This window comes from Aotus nancymaae, unplaced genomic scaffold (assembly GCF_030222135.1).
Source record: "Aotus nancymaae isolate 86718 unplaced genomic scaffold, 86718_ANA_hifiasm-v0.15.2.pri h1tg000089l, whole genome shotgun sequence".
Taxonomy (NCBI): domain Eukaryota; kingdom Metazoa; phylum Chordata; class Mammalia; order Primates; family Aotidae; genus Aotus; species Aotus nancymaae.
In genome coordinates, this window is record NW_026988504.1 from 6809244 (window position 1) to 6825112 (window position 15869).

Genomic DNA, 15869 nt, shown 5'->3' on the forward strand with positions numbered 1-15869 from the left:
CGAGTCCCCACCCACAGTAGAGGGGCGCGCGGGGGTGGGGACGGAGGGGCCGGGGACAGAGGAGGTGCCAGGCCTCAATGTGACTGGTTAGATAGAGCAGTCCACGCTCTATTTTGCAGGCCATGGGGCTGCTTCAAGATGTCCTGCAAGACCTAAAAACCCTTAAAGAACACCAAGGAAACGCACAGGGTCTCCCCTCCCAAGGGTAGTGGTCCCATCCCACCTCCTCCTTCCTAGCCCTATTTATAGGAGAGGCTCACCCACCACTTATCAGACATCCAAGGACCCTGAGCTGGCTCAGAATGGTGCCAGCAACTTCTCAGAATATTCTTAGAGGAAATTCCCTTTTTAAAAAGAATAAAGAGATAGGTGTTGAGGACAAAGGCTCCCAGAGAAGGGGAGTCAGGATGGAGAGTTGGACCTCAGCTCCCTGTGGCCATGACACAAGCCACAGCAGGTAGGGGATAGTTTCACGTGGACTTTGTTTTTTTGGGACAGAGTCTCTCTCTGTTGCCCAGGCTGGAGTGCAGTGGCACAGTCTCAGCTCACTGTAATCTCCGCCTCCCAGGTTCAAGCAATCCTCCTGCCTCAGTCCCCTAGTAGCTGGGATTACAGGAATGCACCACCATGCCAGGCTAATTTTTGTATTTTTAGTAGAGATGGGTTTTTGCCACGTTGGCCAGGCTGGTCTGGAACTCCTGACCTCAGACGATCCACCCGCCTCGCCCTCCCAAAGTGCTGGGATTACAGGTGTGAGTCACTGCACCCTGCCTTTTGGTTTTTTTTTTTTTTTGAGATGAAGTCTCGCTCTGTCACCCAGGCTATAGCGCAGTGTCGCAATCTCTGCTCACTGCAACCTCCACCTCCCGGGCTCAAGGGATTCTCCTGCCTCAGCCTCCCAGGTATCTGGGATTATAGGCATGTGCCACCACACCTGGCTAATTTTTGTATGGATTTCACCATGTTGGCCAGGCTGGTCTGGAACTGCTCACATATCCTTAGCCAAAACTGTGAACCACTGCGCCCGGCCTTCAGCTGGACTTTTGCTTTCTTGGAGGGAGAAGTGCGTAAGATCACTGAGCATCATTAAGTATTCTCCAGTGAACTCCAGGAAGCAACGCAGGCAGCGCCGGGAGGTAATAGACAAGCATGTCTGAGAGCCACATTAGGATGGGCCCAGAAGAAACAGCAGGAGCAACTAGGAAGACAGCTGGGCGGGGAGGCCAAGAGGAGAGACAGGAGGGGAAAGAGAGGCCAGGAAGAGGCAGGAAGAGGAGACCAAGCCCCTGCAGGGGAGCCGTGGCCGCTCATGCCTTCCTGCCACATCACCCTCGGTCTCGAGACCCCAGCACCACTCACTTTTGGTCTGGGAAGTGTGTCTGCTTTCCTTTCCAAACTTAAAGTGTGGTGGGCGTTTAGTTTTAATTTTTTTTTTTTTTTTTTTTTTTTGACAGAGTCTCACTCTGTCACCCAGGCTGGAGTGCAGTGGTGCAATCTTGGCTCACTGCAACTCTGTCTCCTGGTTCAAGCAGTTCTCCTGCCTCAGCCTCCCTAGTAGCCGGGATTAGAGGTGCGCACCACCACGCCCGGCTAATTTTTGTACTTTTAGTAGAGATGGGGTTTTTGCGTGTTGGCCAGACTGGTCTCGAACTCCTGGCCTAAAGTAATCCTCCTGCCTCGGCCTCCCAAAATGTTGGGATTACAGGCAAGAGCTACCGTGCCTGGGCTTTTGTTTTAATTTTTAGCTAATCCTAGATTCTAGAGGTTTGCGTAATTTATAAAAAGCAACTCGTTTTATTTGTAATTATTAATATATTCTTAATCCCACATATGCTGGTAAGCACTTTAAGTTGTAGCGTTTGCTTTGGTTCTCTTGAGGGGCTTTTCTGAACATCTTTAGCACAGATGTTCAGCTCCTGTTGAGGTACCTGGTACCATTCCTTCCTTGCAAGGCAAGGCGGGCCTCATCCTCCAGGCCCACCTTCATGAGTGGGTTGGAGCAAACTGAATCCCAGGACAAGAGGTCCCATCTCTGCAGCAGCGTTTGCTCCTGCCCTGCCACCCCCCAGGGTCCCCTGCATCTCACTTCCCTTCCTGCGCTAGGCTGGGAAAAGACCTGAGAGGTAAAAACCAGGCAGAAGGCAGCACGCAGGGACTCCTGCCTAGAATCCCAGCACTGTGGGAGGCCGAGGCTGGAGGATTGCTTGGACCCAGGAGTTTGAGACCAGCCTGGGCAACGTGGCAAGACATTATCTCTACATAAAAAAATGTTTAAAATTAGCTGGATGTGGTGGTGCACGGCTAAAGTCCCAGCTACTCAGGAGGCTGAGGTGGGAGGATCACTTGAGACTGAGAAGTTGAAGCTGCAGTGACCTGTGGTGGCGCCCCTACACTGCAGCCTGGGTGACAGAGTGAGACCCTGTCTCAAAAAACCAAACGGCCAGGTGCAGTGGCTTACGCTTGTAATCCTAGCACTTTGGGAGGCCGAGGCGGGCGATCACAAGATCAGGAGTTTGAGACCAGCCTGTCAAATATGGTGAAACCCCGTTTCTACCAAAAAATACAAAAATTAGCCGGGCATGGTGGCACACACCTGTAGTCCCAGCTATTCGGGAGGCTGAGGCAGGAGAATTGCTTGAACCTGGGAGGCAGAGGTTGCAGTGAGTGGAGATCGTGCCACTGCACTCCAGCCTGGGCGACAGAATGAGACTCCGTCTAAAAAACAAAACAAAACAAAACAAAAAACAACCAAAAAACTCAAATAGAAGAAACCCTCCCTTTCCATAAGAGCCACACAAATTCCCCCTTTCCTCATTTCCTGACACTGAGTCAGAGTGTGTGTGTGTGTGTGTGTGTTAGTGTGTGAGTGTACAAAAGACACCCTGGGATCTCCAGGACTGTTTCCTGATTTCAGGGCTCATCCTCAGAGGAAAGCAGCATCAGATATTGCAAGAGGGGCGGGGCGCGGTGGCTCACACTTGAAATCCCAGCACTTTGGGAGGCCGAGGCAGGTGGATCACCTGAGGCCAGGAGTTTGAGCCCAGCCTGGGCAACATGGTGAAACCCCATCTCCACTGCAAAAATTAGCCAGGTGTGGTGACGCACGCCTGTAATCTCAGCTACTCCAGAGGCTGAGTGTATGAGTGTGTGTGTTAGTGTGTCAGTGTTAGTGCGTCGGTGTGTGCGTTAGTGTACGAGTGTGTGTGTGTGTGGGGGCTGCTGCCATTCTCCTTCCCTGAACTCTTCTTCCAGGTACTTTTACAGCGGGTTGATGAACTAGAGAAGCAACTCAAAGATCGGGAACAATTCCTGGTAATACCAGCCAGTTCCACGGGAAGGGGATCTCCAGGGGCCTGGCCCTCTCTCAGCGTGGCCCTCTCTCCAGGGCTTGCCCCTCCGGGGCAGGCAGTGTGTGCCTTCTGCCTTCCAAGTCTCTGCCCCTAGGATTAGAGGGAAATCTGCCCCATCCCTGCCTAGGTCTCTACTGGGCACCCACATGGGAGGGAACTGGCTGCCCAGCCTTCGCTGGCCACTTGAAGGGTGATGAATTCTCCCTGGGGCTAGGGCTGTGAAGGACCCACCCAGATCCTGTTAGACCAAGTCTGTTCCTAAAGCTTCTTGGGATTAATCAAGGGGTATGTGTGTGTCTTGCCTGTCACTGTCAGGAGCTGGTCAGCCGGAAGCTCAGTTTGGATCCTGGTGTAGAAGAAGTCACCATGGTCACCTGGGAAGAGCTGGAGCAGGCGATTACGGACGGCCGGAGAGCCTCACAAGCGGTGAACCAGTGGGGGCCTGGGCAGTGGTCTTGGGTGGGGCTCCCCAGAACCTCTCGCTTTGTACAGCTGCACAGGATTCTGTTCTATGGATGCTCATCGTTCACAAGTTTCATAATGTGGATATTTTACATGGTTTTTCCAATCTTAAGAGCAAGGTGACATTTACATATGTGAATAGCGTGCATCCCTAGAAACAGAATGTGCATTAGTGATTCGGCTAGCCGTTGGCAAATCGTCTTCCATGGCTGCCGTTCCCATGGAGACTCCCGCTGGCAATGGAAGAGAGCACTCGTTCCCTGACATTCCCCAGCGCTGCATGCTGGCACCCAATTTTTTGAGTTTTGCTAATCGACTGGGTCAACAGAAAATCGTACCTGAGTGTAGTTTTTATTTGCTTTTGTAGCTTTTCAACCTTTCTTTATGGTGTGTCCTGAAATGTAGGACCTTTCCTTATTAGTGGACATGGTGACCAGCCGTGGAATTAAAACCTCCGTAGGGGACCCTTTGCGGCTCATGACTTTTGCACACAGGCATGCTTCTGTCTGTCTTGGTTCAGTGTACAGATGACAAAATTGTTTTCAGATTCCCAACCTACCTTCATCTGAATAAAATCAAGCTGGATATTTTCAAATGGCCCTCAGAGATGAGACTTAGCTTCCCTTTTGGTCTTCACATTCCTCCCACTGGCTTTGGGCAAGTGGGTTATCAAAACAAGCGAACTTTGAGGGCCGTTTGAAAATGTGGACAGGAGGGTAAAGAGTAAAGCTTTTGGCGCCACCAAGTGGCCACCTTGGAGAGTGCCAAATATCTGTGTACGAAAGACACCCTGGGATCTCCAGGACTGTTTCCTGATTTCAGGGCTCATCCTCAGAGGAAAGCAGCATCAGAAGATGTCGCAAGAGGGGCGGGGCGCGGTGGCTCATGCCTCGAACCCCAGCACTTTGGGAGGCTGAGGCGGGTGGATCACCTGAGGTCAGGAGTTTGAGCCTAGCCTGGGCAACATGGTGAAACCCCATCTCTACTAAAAATACAAAAATTAGCAGGGTGTGGTGGTGCACGTCTGTGACCCCAGCTACTCACGAGGCTGAGGCAGGAGAATGGCTTGAACCCGGGAGGCAGAGGTTGCAGTGAGCCGAGATTGTGCCACTGCTCTGCAGCCAGTCTGGGCGGCAAGAGTGAAAACTCTGTCTCAAAAAAAAAGAAAAAAAAAAGGGTAAACTGGGAAGGCTAGCCAGTCAGTCACGGGAGGAAAAAGGGGACGATGTGTGCTTCCTGTGGCTGTTCCAACAAATGACCACAGACTTCGTGGCTTAAAACCACACAGATCTGTTACCTTACAGTTCGGGAGGATGCAAGGCCAGCACCACGTTTCACGGGGCAGAAGTCAAGTTGTTGGCAGGCTGGCTCCCTCTGGTGGCTCTGGGGGGAGAATCCATTTCCTGGTCATTTTCAGCTTCTAAGTGTGGCCAGCAGCTCTTGGCTCTGGCCACATCACCTTCAGCCTCCTTCTTGTAAGGACCTTTGTGACTTCATCACTGCATCCACCTGGATAACCCGGGATGCTCTCTCCACCTCCAGATCCTTAATCACAACTGCAAAATCCCTTTTGCCACGTATACGCTTCCAGGTTCGGGGGATGGGGACGTGGATATCTTTGGGAGCTTATATTTAGTGCGCCATAGTCACTAAAATCAAAATAATGGTTTTTTACAACAAACACCTCAAAGTCCTAGACAAATGGACATAACAGCCAGAGGCAGGGGGAGGAATGCGGTCCTAGAAAAGTTGGTACAGTTTTTATTAAGGGCATCAGATGAGACCCCATCATTTCTGAGGATGATAGGAATTAAAAATAATGAGTGCTGGCTGGGCGCGGTGGCTCACGCCTGTAATCCCAGCACTTTGGGAGGCTGAGGCGGGGGGATCACCTGAGGTCAGGAGTTTGAGACCAGCCTGGTCTACATGGTGAAACTTCGTCTCTACTAAAAATACAAAAAATTAGCCAGGCGTGGTGGTGCATGCCTGTGATCTCACCTACTTGGGAGGCTGAGACACTTGAACCAAGGAGGCAGAGGTTGCAGTGAGCCAAGATCGTGCCACTGCACTCTAGCCTGGATGACAGAGCAAGACTCTGTCTCAAAAAAAAAAAAAAAAAAAAACGCTGGGCGAGTTGGCTCTCACCTGTAATCTCAGCACTTTGGGAGGCCAAGGCAGGTAGATCACCTGAGGTCAAGAGTTCGAGACCAGCCTGACCAATGTGGTCTCTACTAAAAATATGAAATTAGCCAGGTGTGGTGGCACATGCCTGTAATCCCAGCTACTTGGGAGGCTGAGGCAGGAGAATCGTTTGAACCTGGGAGGCGGAGATTTCAGTGAGCCGAGATTGTGCCACTGCACTCCAGCCTGCCAGCCTGAGCAACAAGAGCGAAACTCTGCTCAAAAAAAAAAAAAAAAAAAAAATTAGCCAGGCATGGTGGCATGCATCTGTAGTCCTAGCTATCTAGCTATTTGGGAGGCTGCAGAGGGAGGATTGCTTGAGCCCAGGAGTTAAAGGTTGCAATGAGCTGTGATTGTGCACTCCAGACTGGGTGAGAGAGCGAGACCCTGTCTCTAAAGTGTGTGCTTGTGTGTGTGTATAGCTATAACTGTTTTAATGTCCATCTCTGCTGATTCTAACACATATGCCAGTGTCGAGTTGGTCTCAGTTGGTTATCTCCTCATTACGGGTCATGTCTTCCTGCCTCTTGGTATGCCTGGCAATCTTTGATCAGGTGCCAGCCATTGTGACTTCCTGTATTCGATGCTGGATTTTTTTTTTTTTTTTTTTTTTTAGATGGAGTCTTACACTGTCACCCAGGCTGGAGTGGCACGATCTCTGCTCACTGCAGCATCCGCCTCCCAGGTTCAAGCGATTCTTCTGCCTCAGCCTCCCGAGTAGCTGAGACTACAGGCGTACACCATCACACCCAGCTGATTTTTTGTATTTTTACAGAGACAGCATTTCACGATATTGGCCAGACTGGTTTCAAACTCCTGACCTCAAATGATCCACCTGCCTCGGTCTCCCAAAGTGTTGGGATTCCAGGCATGAGCCACCACACCCAGCCTATATGTTTTAAATATATGGTTCACATGCCTTCCAGTATACACTTTTATCATCAACAATGGGGCAGACTTTATATTTTATTTATTGATTCATTGATTGACTGACTGAGACGGAGTCTTGCTCTGTCACCAGGCTGGAGTGCAGAGGAGCAATCTTGGCTCACTGCAACCTCTGCCTCCCAGGTTCAGGCGATTCTCCTGCCTTAGCCTCCTGAGTGGCTGGGACAACAGGCACCTACCACCACACCTGGCTAATTTTTTGGATTTTTAGTAGAGACGGGGTTTTAGGCCGGGCGTGGTGGCTCACGCCTGTAATCCAAGCACTTTGGAGGCCGAGGCGGGCGGATCACCTGAGGTCAGGAGTTCAGGACCAGCCTGACCAACATGGTGAAACCCCATCTTGAAAAAAAAAAAAAAAAGAAAAAAAAAATGGAGATGGGGTTTCACCACATTGGCCAGGCTGGTCCCAAACTCCTGACCTCAAGTGATCTGCCTGCCTCAGCCTCCCAAAGTGCTGGAATTATAGGTGCGAGCCACTGTGCCCGACCCAGACTTTATATTTTAAACTTATACATTATGTCCTTTATTTAAAGGCTCGGCAGAAGTCCAGAGGATCACTTGTATTTTGTAGTTTTCCCATCTTTTATGAATTAAAATTACACTTTTTTTTTTTTTTTTTGAGACGGAATCTCGCTCTGTTGCCTAGGCTGGAGTGTAATGGCGCAATCTCAGTTCACTGTGACCTCTGCATCCCGGGTTCAAGCGATTCTCCTGCTTAAGCCTCCTTAGCTGGGAGTATAGGCATGTACTACCACACCTGGCTAATTTTTGTATTTTCAGTGGAGACAAGGTTTCGCCATGTTGGCCAGGCTGGTCTCAAAGTTTCTGACCTCAAGTGATCCATCCCCCTCGGCCTCCCAAAGTGCTGTGATTATAGGCGTGGGCTACCTCACCTGGCCACAAAAATTACATATTTTTGTACGTGTCATTTACAAATATGCAGATTCTCAAAAATCTGGAGGCCTAGCCTTCCAGAACATCCGTGTGTTTCTTTATGTCAAGCTTAGCTTTTAGGACCAGAAGGTTTTTTTCTCCAGGGAACCTAAATCAGCTTAGTCAGATATCCCAGATTGCCTTTATTCCAACTCTGACAGTGACTATTTTGAGTGTTACCGATTTCCTTCTTCTCTCCGTCCAGGGCTCAGAAACACTCATGGGATTTTCTAAGCGCAGAGAGTTCACCTCCTTAACATCACCTGATGCGACTCTAAGCGGAGCCTCTACCAAGCAACCAAGTACTGACCAGGCTCTGGATTCTGCCAGGGGTCTTGGCCCGGATCAGACTGCATCAGGGTCTAGTGGCACAGCACACCCCTCTGATGGGGTGACTGGTAGGGAACAAAGCAGGGTCCCCGCTGGTGCTGGCAGACTGCAGCAGCTGAGGGCCCGTGATGAGGCTGACATGCCACAACTCCATCCGTCTTCTACATTCCGATTCAAATTAGACTCGGATCGTCAAAGGAGTAGAGAGAAGCTTACCTTGACACATCCAAGAAGAGATGAACAAGATGCACGTCCTGGCCCAGCTCAACAGGACTTAACCTTGGCCAGTGGCCAGCCCAGCAGGGTGCCCACTAGCCAGAGTCAGGTCCGTGCAAGGCCAGATCGCCATGGGTTAGAACCAACTGGCACGGATCAGCCTGGATTCATGCATGCTGGCACTTACCCGCACTTACTCCTCAACATGGGTCAGCTTGGTGTACCACCACCTGAAATGGATGATCAGGAACTGATACCACTTGTCATGGATCAGAAAGGTATGGTGCCACCATCAGTACCTGGCAGAGACCAGCAAGGATTGGAACTACCTAGCACAGACCGACATGCTATGGTTCCACTCAGCCCATACCAGCCTGGTATGACACTGCCTGGCACAGACCAACGCAGTATGGAGCCACTTGTCATGGATCAGCATGGATTTATAATATCAGTCACGGGTCAGCAAGGACTGGTACCCCCTGGTATGGACCAGCAAGGATTGGTATGGCCTGGCATAGATCAACATGGACTGGTTCCACCTTTTACAGACCAGCATGGTTTGGTGCAGCCTGGTGCATATCCTCCTGGCTTGGTCCAACCTGGTGCAGGTCAGCGTGGTTTGGTCTGGCCTGGAATGGATCAATCTGGTTTGGTCCAGCCTGGCACAGGTCAGCGTGGTTTGGTCCAATCTGGTGCAGGTCAGGGTGGTTTGGTACAGCCTGGTGTAGATCAGCCTGGCATGGTCCAACCTGGTACAGATCGGATTGATGTGGTACAGTTTGGTGCATATCCACCTGATTTAGTCCACCCTGGCATGGATCAGCATGGTCTGGTACAACCTGGTACATTTCCTAGTGGCCGGATACAGCCTGATGATGGAGTAGATGAGCATGGTCTGGCACAACTTGGTGCAGATCAGCCTGGTTTGGGCCAACCTGGGGTAGATGAGCGTGGTTTGGCACAACCTGGTGCAATTCAGCATAGTCTGGCACAACTTGGTGCAGATCAGCCTGGTTTGGCACAACCTGGTGCAGATCAGCCTGGTTTGGTCCAGCCTGGTGCAGGTCAACTTGGTATGGTGCAGCCTGGAATAGATCAGCAAGGTTTGATGCATCCTGGCACTCTGATAAACCAGCGTGGCCCAACACCAGTGACCACAGGCTTGGAATCTACACTCCCAGATCAACAGCATTTGACATCACCTGGCCCAGGTGAGCATGACCAGGTCCACCCAGTTGCAGCTCAGCGCAGCCGTGCTTTCTCTCTCGCAGACAGCCGTGATTCAACGCATCCTGGCTCTGGTGGCCCAAGGTTCCTAAGTGCTGATCAGCATAGCCAGGAAGGTTTGGATCCATCTAGAACACAAGCCTCAGACGAGCCTGGAATTCCTGCCCAGATGGCCCCAGGCCAAGACATCACCCTTTTCAGGAGTCCAGACTCCCTCGGCCGAGTGTCATCAGAAAGGAGCGAAGTCTTGAGTGAGGTCCCGAGTGAGCACCGTGATTCACTGCGTAGAATGAGCTCTAGTTTCCCCACGGCAGTGGAAACGTTTCGTCTGATGGGCGAGCTCAGCGGCCTCTATCTGGAGCTAAAGGAGAGTATGAAGGATCTGGATGAGGAGGAGACCGGCCAAACCGAGATGGAGAAGATTCAGATCCTGCTGGCGAAGACGGGTGGGTGCCACTTGCCGACAGAGGAGAAACCACCGTCTCTGTGTTCAGTGGGTTTCCTCCTTTTCTTCCCCTGGCCTCAACTCCTGGCTGCTAGACTTCTCCCTGAGTCCCTGAAATCAGCGTGTCATCCGGAGCGTGTCTCACAGGCTTTGCAGTCCAGAAAAATGGGTGGGCAAAGGAAAGATCTAAGCCCCAGGAGAGGAGTGGAGCGGGCGCTTGTGGCTTTGTCAGGCTCTCTGCACAGCAGCTGGGGAGAGCGTCTGGTTACAGAAAGCAGTAGCATTGGGAGGTGGGTGGGAGAGAATGCTGAAGAATTAAACTTAACATTTTGACTGGGAGCAATGGCTCACACCGTAATCCCAGTACCTGGGGAAGCAGAGCCGGGCAGATCACTTGAGACCAGGAGTTTGAGACCAGCCTCGGCAACATGGCAAAACCCCATCTCTACACAAAAAAAAATAGCCAGCGTGGTGTCACACACCTGTAATACAGCTACTCGGGAGGCTGAGGTGGGAGGGTCGTTTGAGCCGGGGAGGCAGAGGTTGCAGTGAGCTGTGATCGCATCACTGCACTCCAGCCTGGGTGACAGAGTGAGACCCTGTCTCAAACAAAGCAAAACTTAACATTTGCCTATTCCCAACTCCAAGCCCAGAGAATAATTGAGATTTTTGCGGTGGATGGAACTGGTGAGTCTGTTGTCCCAAAGCCCTTTAGGATGTCAGGCCCCAGGTGGATGTTCTATGGGCTATGGACATTCCGATTCAAATTAGACTCTCCCTTCTTCCCATCCTGCTTTCCCAGTCACCGGGAGATGCAGGATACAGTGATAGGTTCTGCTGTTCTCTGGGGCACCTTCAGCGTTGCAAGGGCTAGAAATGGAGCTTGGGAGCTCACTAGAGCTCTGATCCCTCTGATCATAAGGTCTCTGTTTTCCGTAGTCAAAAAGATCATCCCTCCTGACCTGCAAGAACAGCTGAACACTGTAAAGACTTTAGCCAAAGAAGTTTGGCAGGAAAAAGCAGAAGTAAGGAAGAGTCAACCCGCTTTACCTTTTTTTTTTTTGGAGACGGAGCCTCACTCTGTTGCTTAGGCTGGAGTGCAGTGGCGTGATCTCTGTTCACTGCAACCTCCGCCTCCAGGTTCAAGTGAGTCTCCTGCCTCAGACTCCCAAATAGCTGGGATTACAGGTGTCCGCCACCACGCCCAGCTAATTTTTGTATTTTTAGTAGAGATGGGGTTTCACCATGTTGACCAGGATGGTCTCGATCTCCTGACCTCGTGATCTGCCTGCCTCAGCCTCCCAAAGTGCTGGGATTACAGGCGTGAACCACTGTGCCCGGTATCACTTTGTCTTTTAATGCTAATAATAGCACCTTCCATATGTATTTTATGGATTGAACGGTCTTTTCTCATACATTATTATCTGATTGGATCTTTGCATCCTATCAGATAGGAAACGCACCTTGGGTATCATCGTGTTCATTTCCTGGATCTAAAAACTGATGCTCAGGCCGGGCACGGTGCCTCATGCCTATAATCCCAGCACTTTGAGAGGCCAAGGCGGGGGGATCACTTGAGCCCAGGAGCTCAAGACCAGCCTGGGCAACATAGCAAGGCCTTATCGCTTCAAAAAATTTAAAAATCATCTGGATGTGGTAGTTCATGCCTATAGTCCCAGCTACTGGGGAGGCTGAGGCAGGAGGATTGCTTGAGCCTGAATTTGAGGCTGCAGCGAGCTATGATCGCACCACTGCACTCCAGCCTGAGTGACAGAGCAAGACCCTGTCTTTAAATTTTTTTTTAACTGATGCTCAAAGCTATTATGATTCAGCTGAGCCAAATCAGAAGGGCTTTGCTCTTTTCATTATCTGTGGCAGCCTTGGAGTCCAGTTTGTGACTTTCTGGGGTCACAGGTCATTGCAAGGGACTGCTGGATCTTCAGTCCTTCTCTCTTTTTTGTAAATTGAGTCAGAGTCTCACTCTGTGGCCCAGGCTAGAGTCCAGTGACACAATCTTGGCTCATTGCAACCCCTGCCCCCTGAGTTCAAGCCATTCTTGTGCCTCAGCCTCCCAAGTAGCTGGGATTATAGGCACACGACACCAGGCCACACTAATTTTTGTATTTTTTAGTAGAGACGGGGTTTCACCATGTTGGCCAGGCTGGTCTTGAACTCCTGACCTCAGGTGATCCACCCGCCTCAGCCTCCCAAAGTGCTGGGATTACAGGTGTGAGTCACCATGCCCAGCCCAGGCATTCTCTTAACGCCAGCTCTCTACATCCATGGGATGGATGAATGGGCGGATGGACATCCACAGAGGCTCCTGGCTTTTGTGGGAGAGGGTTGGGTAGTAGAGGAAAGAGGGGCTGGCATGAGCTGCAGGGGTGCACTCGAGCGGGAGCTCGGGCCTGCCTGACCCTCCTCATTCACTGGGGTTGTAGGTGGAAAGGCTGCAAAGGATCCTGGAGGGGGAACCAGGGAAGGAACTGAAAGCTGGCGACCTGAGCTTGCAGCTGGGTGACCTCAGGTAAAATGTCCCCGCTGAGAGCAACTGGTCCCCTGGAATCACAGATTCTCAGCCAAGGGGGTGATGACGGCAGTGGCTCCCTCGCGCCCCTGAAGGGACCACGGTCTTCGGCCTGGATTGTGTCTGCCCTTCAGGTTGTCCATGTCTAGTTCAAGGAACCGGTAGAAGCTCCCCAGGTTCCCAAAACAACTCAGGACCAGGTCTTAGAAAAGCAAAAAGAAGCTTCTCAGACTCTGGCCCCAGTCGGAGGCCAGAGGAGACCCCAGTCCCGCCGCCCAGAAGCCTCCCAGGACAGAGGCTGGGCCCGGGACTGCCCACAAACTCCGACGGGGTGCGGGAGAGACACCCTAGCTGTGTCTGGCCTCCCTGCACCCCTGACGGCTGAGGCTCTGCATGGGTGGGCTCGGGTCTGTGGCCTGAGTGTGGAATCAGTCTCTCGTCGTGCACCAGAGTCACCGTGGCTGACATCGAGAAGGAGCTGGCCGAGCTGAGGGAGAGCCAAGAGACGGGCAAGGCCACCATGGAAAATTCCGTCTCTGAAGCCTCCCTTTACCTGCAGGACCAGGTGAGGATTCCGCGCTTTTCAGCTCCAGGGACCAAGGGCCCTTCTCAGAGCTGGCTTGTCAGAAACCAGGTCCCTCCCGTCCCGTGTGTGTGTGTGTGTGTGTGTGTGTGTGTGTGTGTTGTACAGTGTGTGTGTGTATGGTGTGTGTGTGGTGTGTGTGGCATGTGGGGGGTGTGTGTGGTGTGTGTGGTGTGTGTGTGTGGTGTGGTGTGTGTGGTGTGTGTGTGGTGTGTGTGGTGTGTGGGGCGTGTGGGGTGTGTGGGGGGTGTCTGTGTGTGGTATGTGTGGTGTGTGTGTGTGTGGTGTGTGTGGTGTGTGTGTGGTGTGTGTGGGAGTGTGTGGCATGTGGTGTGTGTGTGGTGTGTGGTGTGTGTGTGGTATGTGTGTGTGTTCAATGTATGTGTGTGTGGTGTGTGTGTGGTGTGTGTGGGAGTGTGTGGCATGTGGTGTGTGTGTGTGATGTGTGTGTGGTGTGTGGTGTGTGTTCGGTGTGTGTGTGTGGGGTGTGTGGTGTGTGTGTGGGGTGTGTGGGGTGTGTGTGTGTGATGTGTGTGTGCTGTGTGTGTGGTGCGTATGTGGTGTGTGTATGTGGTGTGTATGTGTGATGTGTGTGTTGTGTTGTGGGTGTGTGTGTTGTGTGTGTTGTGGGTGTGTGTGATGTGTGTGTGGTGTGTGTCTGTGGGGTGTGTGTGGGGTGTGTGTGGTGTCTGTGTCTATGGTGTGTGTGGTGTGTGTCTGTGGGGTGTGTGTGGGGGGTTTGTATGTGGTGTGTGTGGGGTGTGTGTGGTGTCTGTGTGTGTGTGGTGTCTGTGGTGTGTGGGGGTGTGTGTGGTGTGGCGTGTGTGTGTATGGTGTGTGTGTGGTGTGTGTGGCGTGTGGGGTGTGTGTAGGGGGGTGTGTGGTGTGTGTGTGTGATGTGTGTGGTGTGGGGGGGTGTGGCATGTGGTGTGTGTGTGGTGTGTGTGGGTGTGTGATGTGTGTGGTGTGTGGGTGGTGTGTGTGGTGTGGTGTGTGTGGTGTGTGTGTGGTGTGTGTGGCGTGTGGGGCATGTGGGGTGTGTGTGGGGTGTCTGTGTGTGGTGTGTGTGTGGTGTGTGTGGTGTGTGTGTGGTGTGTGTGGGAGTGTGTGGCATGTGGTGTGTGTGTGATGTGTGTGTGGTGTGTGTTCGGTGTGTGTGTGGGGTGTGTGGTGTGTGTGTGGGGTGTGTGTGTGGGGTGTGTGTGGTATGTGTGGTGTGTGATGTCTGTGTCTGTGGTGTGTGTGTGGTGCGTGTGGTGTGTGTGTGAGTGTGTGGCATGTGGTGTGTCTGTGATGTGTGTGTGTTCGGTGTGTGTGTGGTGTGTGTGGGGGGTGTGGTGTGTGGGGGGGTGTGTGTGGGGTGTGTGTGTGGTGTGGTGTCTGTGGTGTGTGTGGTGTGTGTGTGGTGTGTGTGTGGGGTGTGGGGTGTGTGTGTGTGCTGTGTGTCTGTGGTGTGTGTGTGGTGTGTGTGCTGTGTGTCTGTGGTATGTGTGTGTGGTGTGTCTGTGGTGTGTATGTGGTGTGTGATGTGTGTGTGGTGTGTGTTGGTGTGTGATGTGTCTGTGGGGTGTGTGTGATGTGTGTGTGGTGTGTGTGGTGTGGGTGTGTGACGTGTGTGTCTGTGGGGTGTGTGTGTGGTGTGTGTGTGGTGTGGGTGGTGTCTGTGTCTGTGGTGTGTGTGGTGTCTGTGTCTGTGGTGTGTGTGGTGTGTGTGGTGTGGGTGTGTGTGTGATGTGTGTGTCTGTGGGGTGTGTGTGGGGGGGTGTGTGTGGGGTGTGGGTGGTGTCTGTGTCTGTGGTGTGTGTGGTGTCTGTGTCTGTGGTGTGTGGTGTGTGTCTGTGTGGTGTGTGTGTGTGGTGTGTGTGTGGTGTGTGTGTTGTGTGTGTGGTGTCTGTGTGTGTGGTGTCTGTGGTGTGTGTGTGTGTTGTGTGTGTGTGTGTGTGGTGTGTGTGTTGTGTGTGTGGTGTCTGTGTGTGTGTGGTGTCTGTGGTGTGTGTGTGGTGTGTGTGTGTGTGTGGTGTGTGTGTGTGTGGTGTGTGTGTCGTGTGTGTGGTGTGTGTGTGTGGTGTCTGTGGTGTGTGGGTGTGTGTGTGTGTGGTGTGTGGGCGAGGAGGGGAGGGAGAAGGGGCGGCAGCAAATGTGTCCAGGATCTAGCTCCCTCCTTATCCAAAGCCAGCTCTGAGTCCACGGGGGCAGGTGGCAAGGGAAAGGCACCCCCCAAGGCCTGTTTACCTCCCAATCTTTCTTTCCCTCTTTTTTTTTTTTTTTTTGAGATGGAGTTTTCCAGTCATCCAGGATGAAGTGCAGTGTCTCGGTCTCAGCTCACTGCAACCTCTGCCTCCTTGGTTCAGGCGATTCTCCTGCCTCAGCCTCCTGAGTAGCTGGGATGACAGGCATAAGCCACCACGCCTGGCTAATTTTTGTATTTTTAGTAGAGACGGGGTTTCACCATGTTGGCCAAGCTGGTCTCAATCTTTCCCGACCTTTTTTATGATATAATTCATATATCATAAAATTCACCCTTTTAAAGTGAATAAGGCAGTTTTTAGTACATTCACAAAGTTCTGCAACTATCACCACAATCTAATTCCAAAGCATTTAATCACCCCCAAAAGAAACCCTGTAACTCTTAGCAATCCCTCCCCATTCCCTTCTATCCCTCAGCCC

At 51.9% G+C, this 15869-nt stretch overlaps 1 protein-coding gene across 1 annotated transcript in view; it reads left to right on the plus strand.

Moving 5' to 3' along the window:
* QRICH2 (glutamine rich 2) overlaps window positions 1-15869 on the plus strand; it is a 28505-nt gene that overhangs the window by 587 nt on the left and 12049 nt on the right. The window contains exons 2-7 of the mRNA XM_012453915.2: window positions 3253-3312; window positions 3666-3776; window positions 8080-10093; window positions 11032-11117; window positions 12534-12619; window positions 13070-13184. Of these exons, the coding sequence (XP_012309338.2) occupies window positions 3253-3312; window positions 3666-3776; window positions 8080-10093; window positions 11032-11117; window positions 12534-12619; window positions 13070-13184 (2472 nt within the window). The remainder of the gene's footprint in view (window positions 1-3252; window positions 3313-3665; window positions 3777-8079; window positions 10094-11031; window positions 11118-12533; window positions 12620-13069; window positions 13185-15869) is intronic.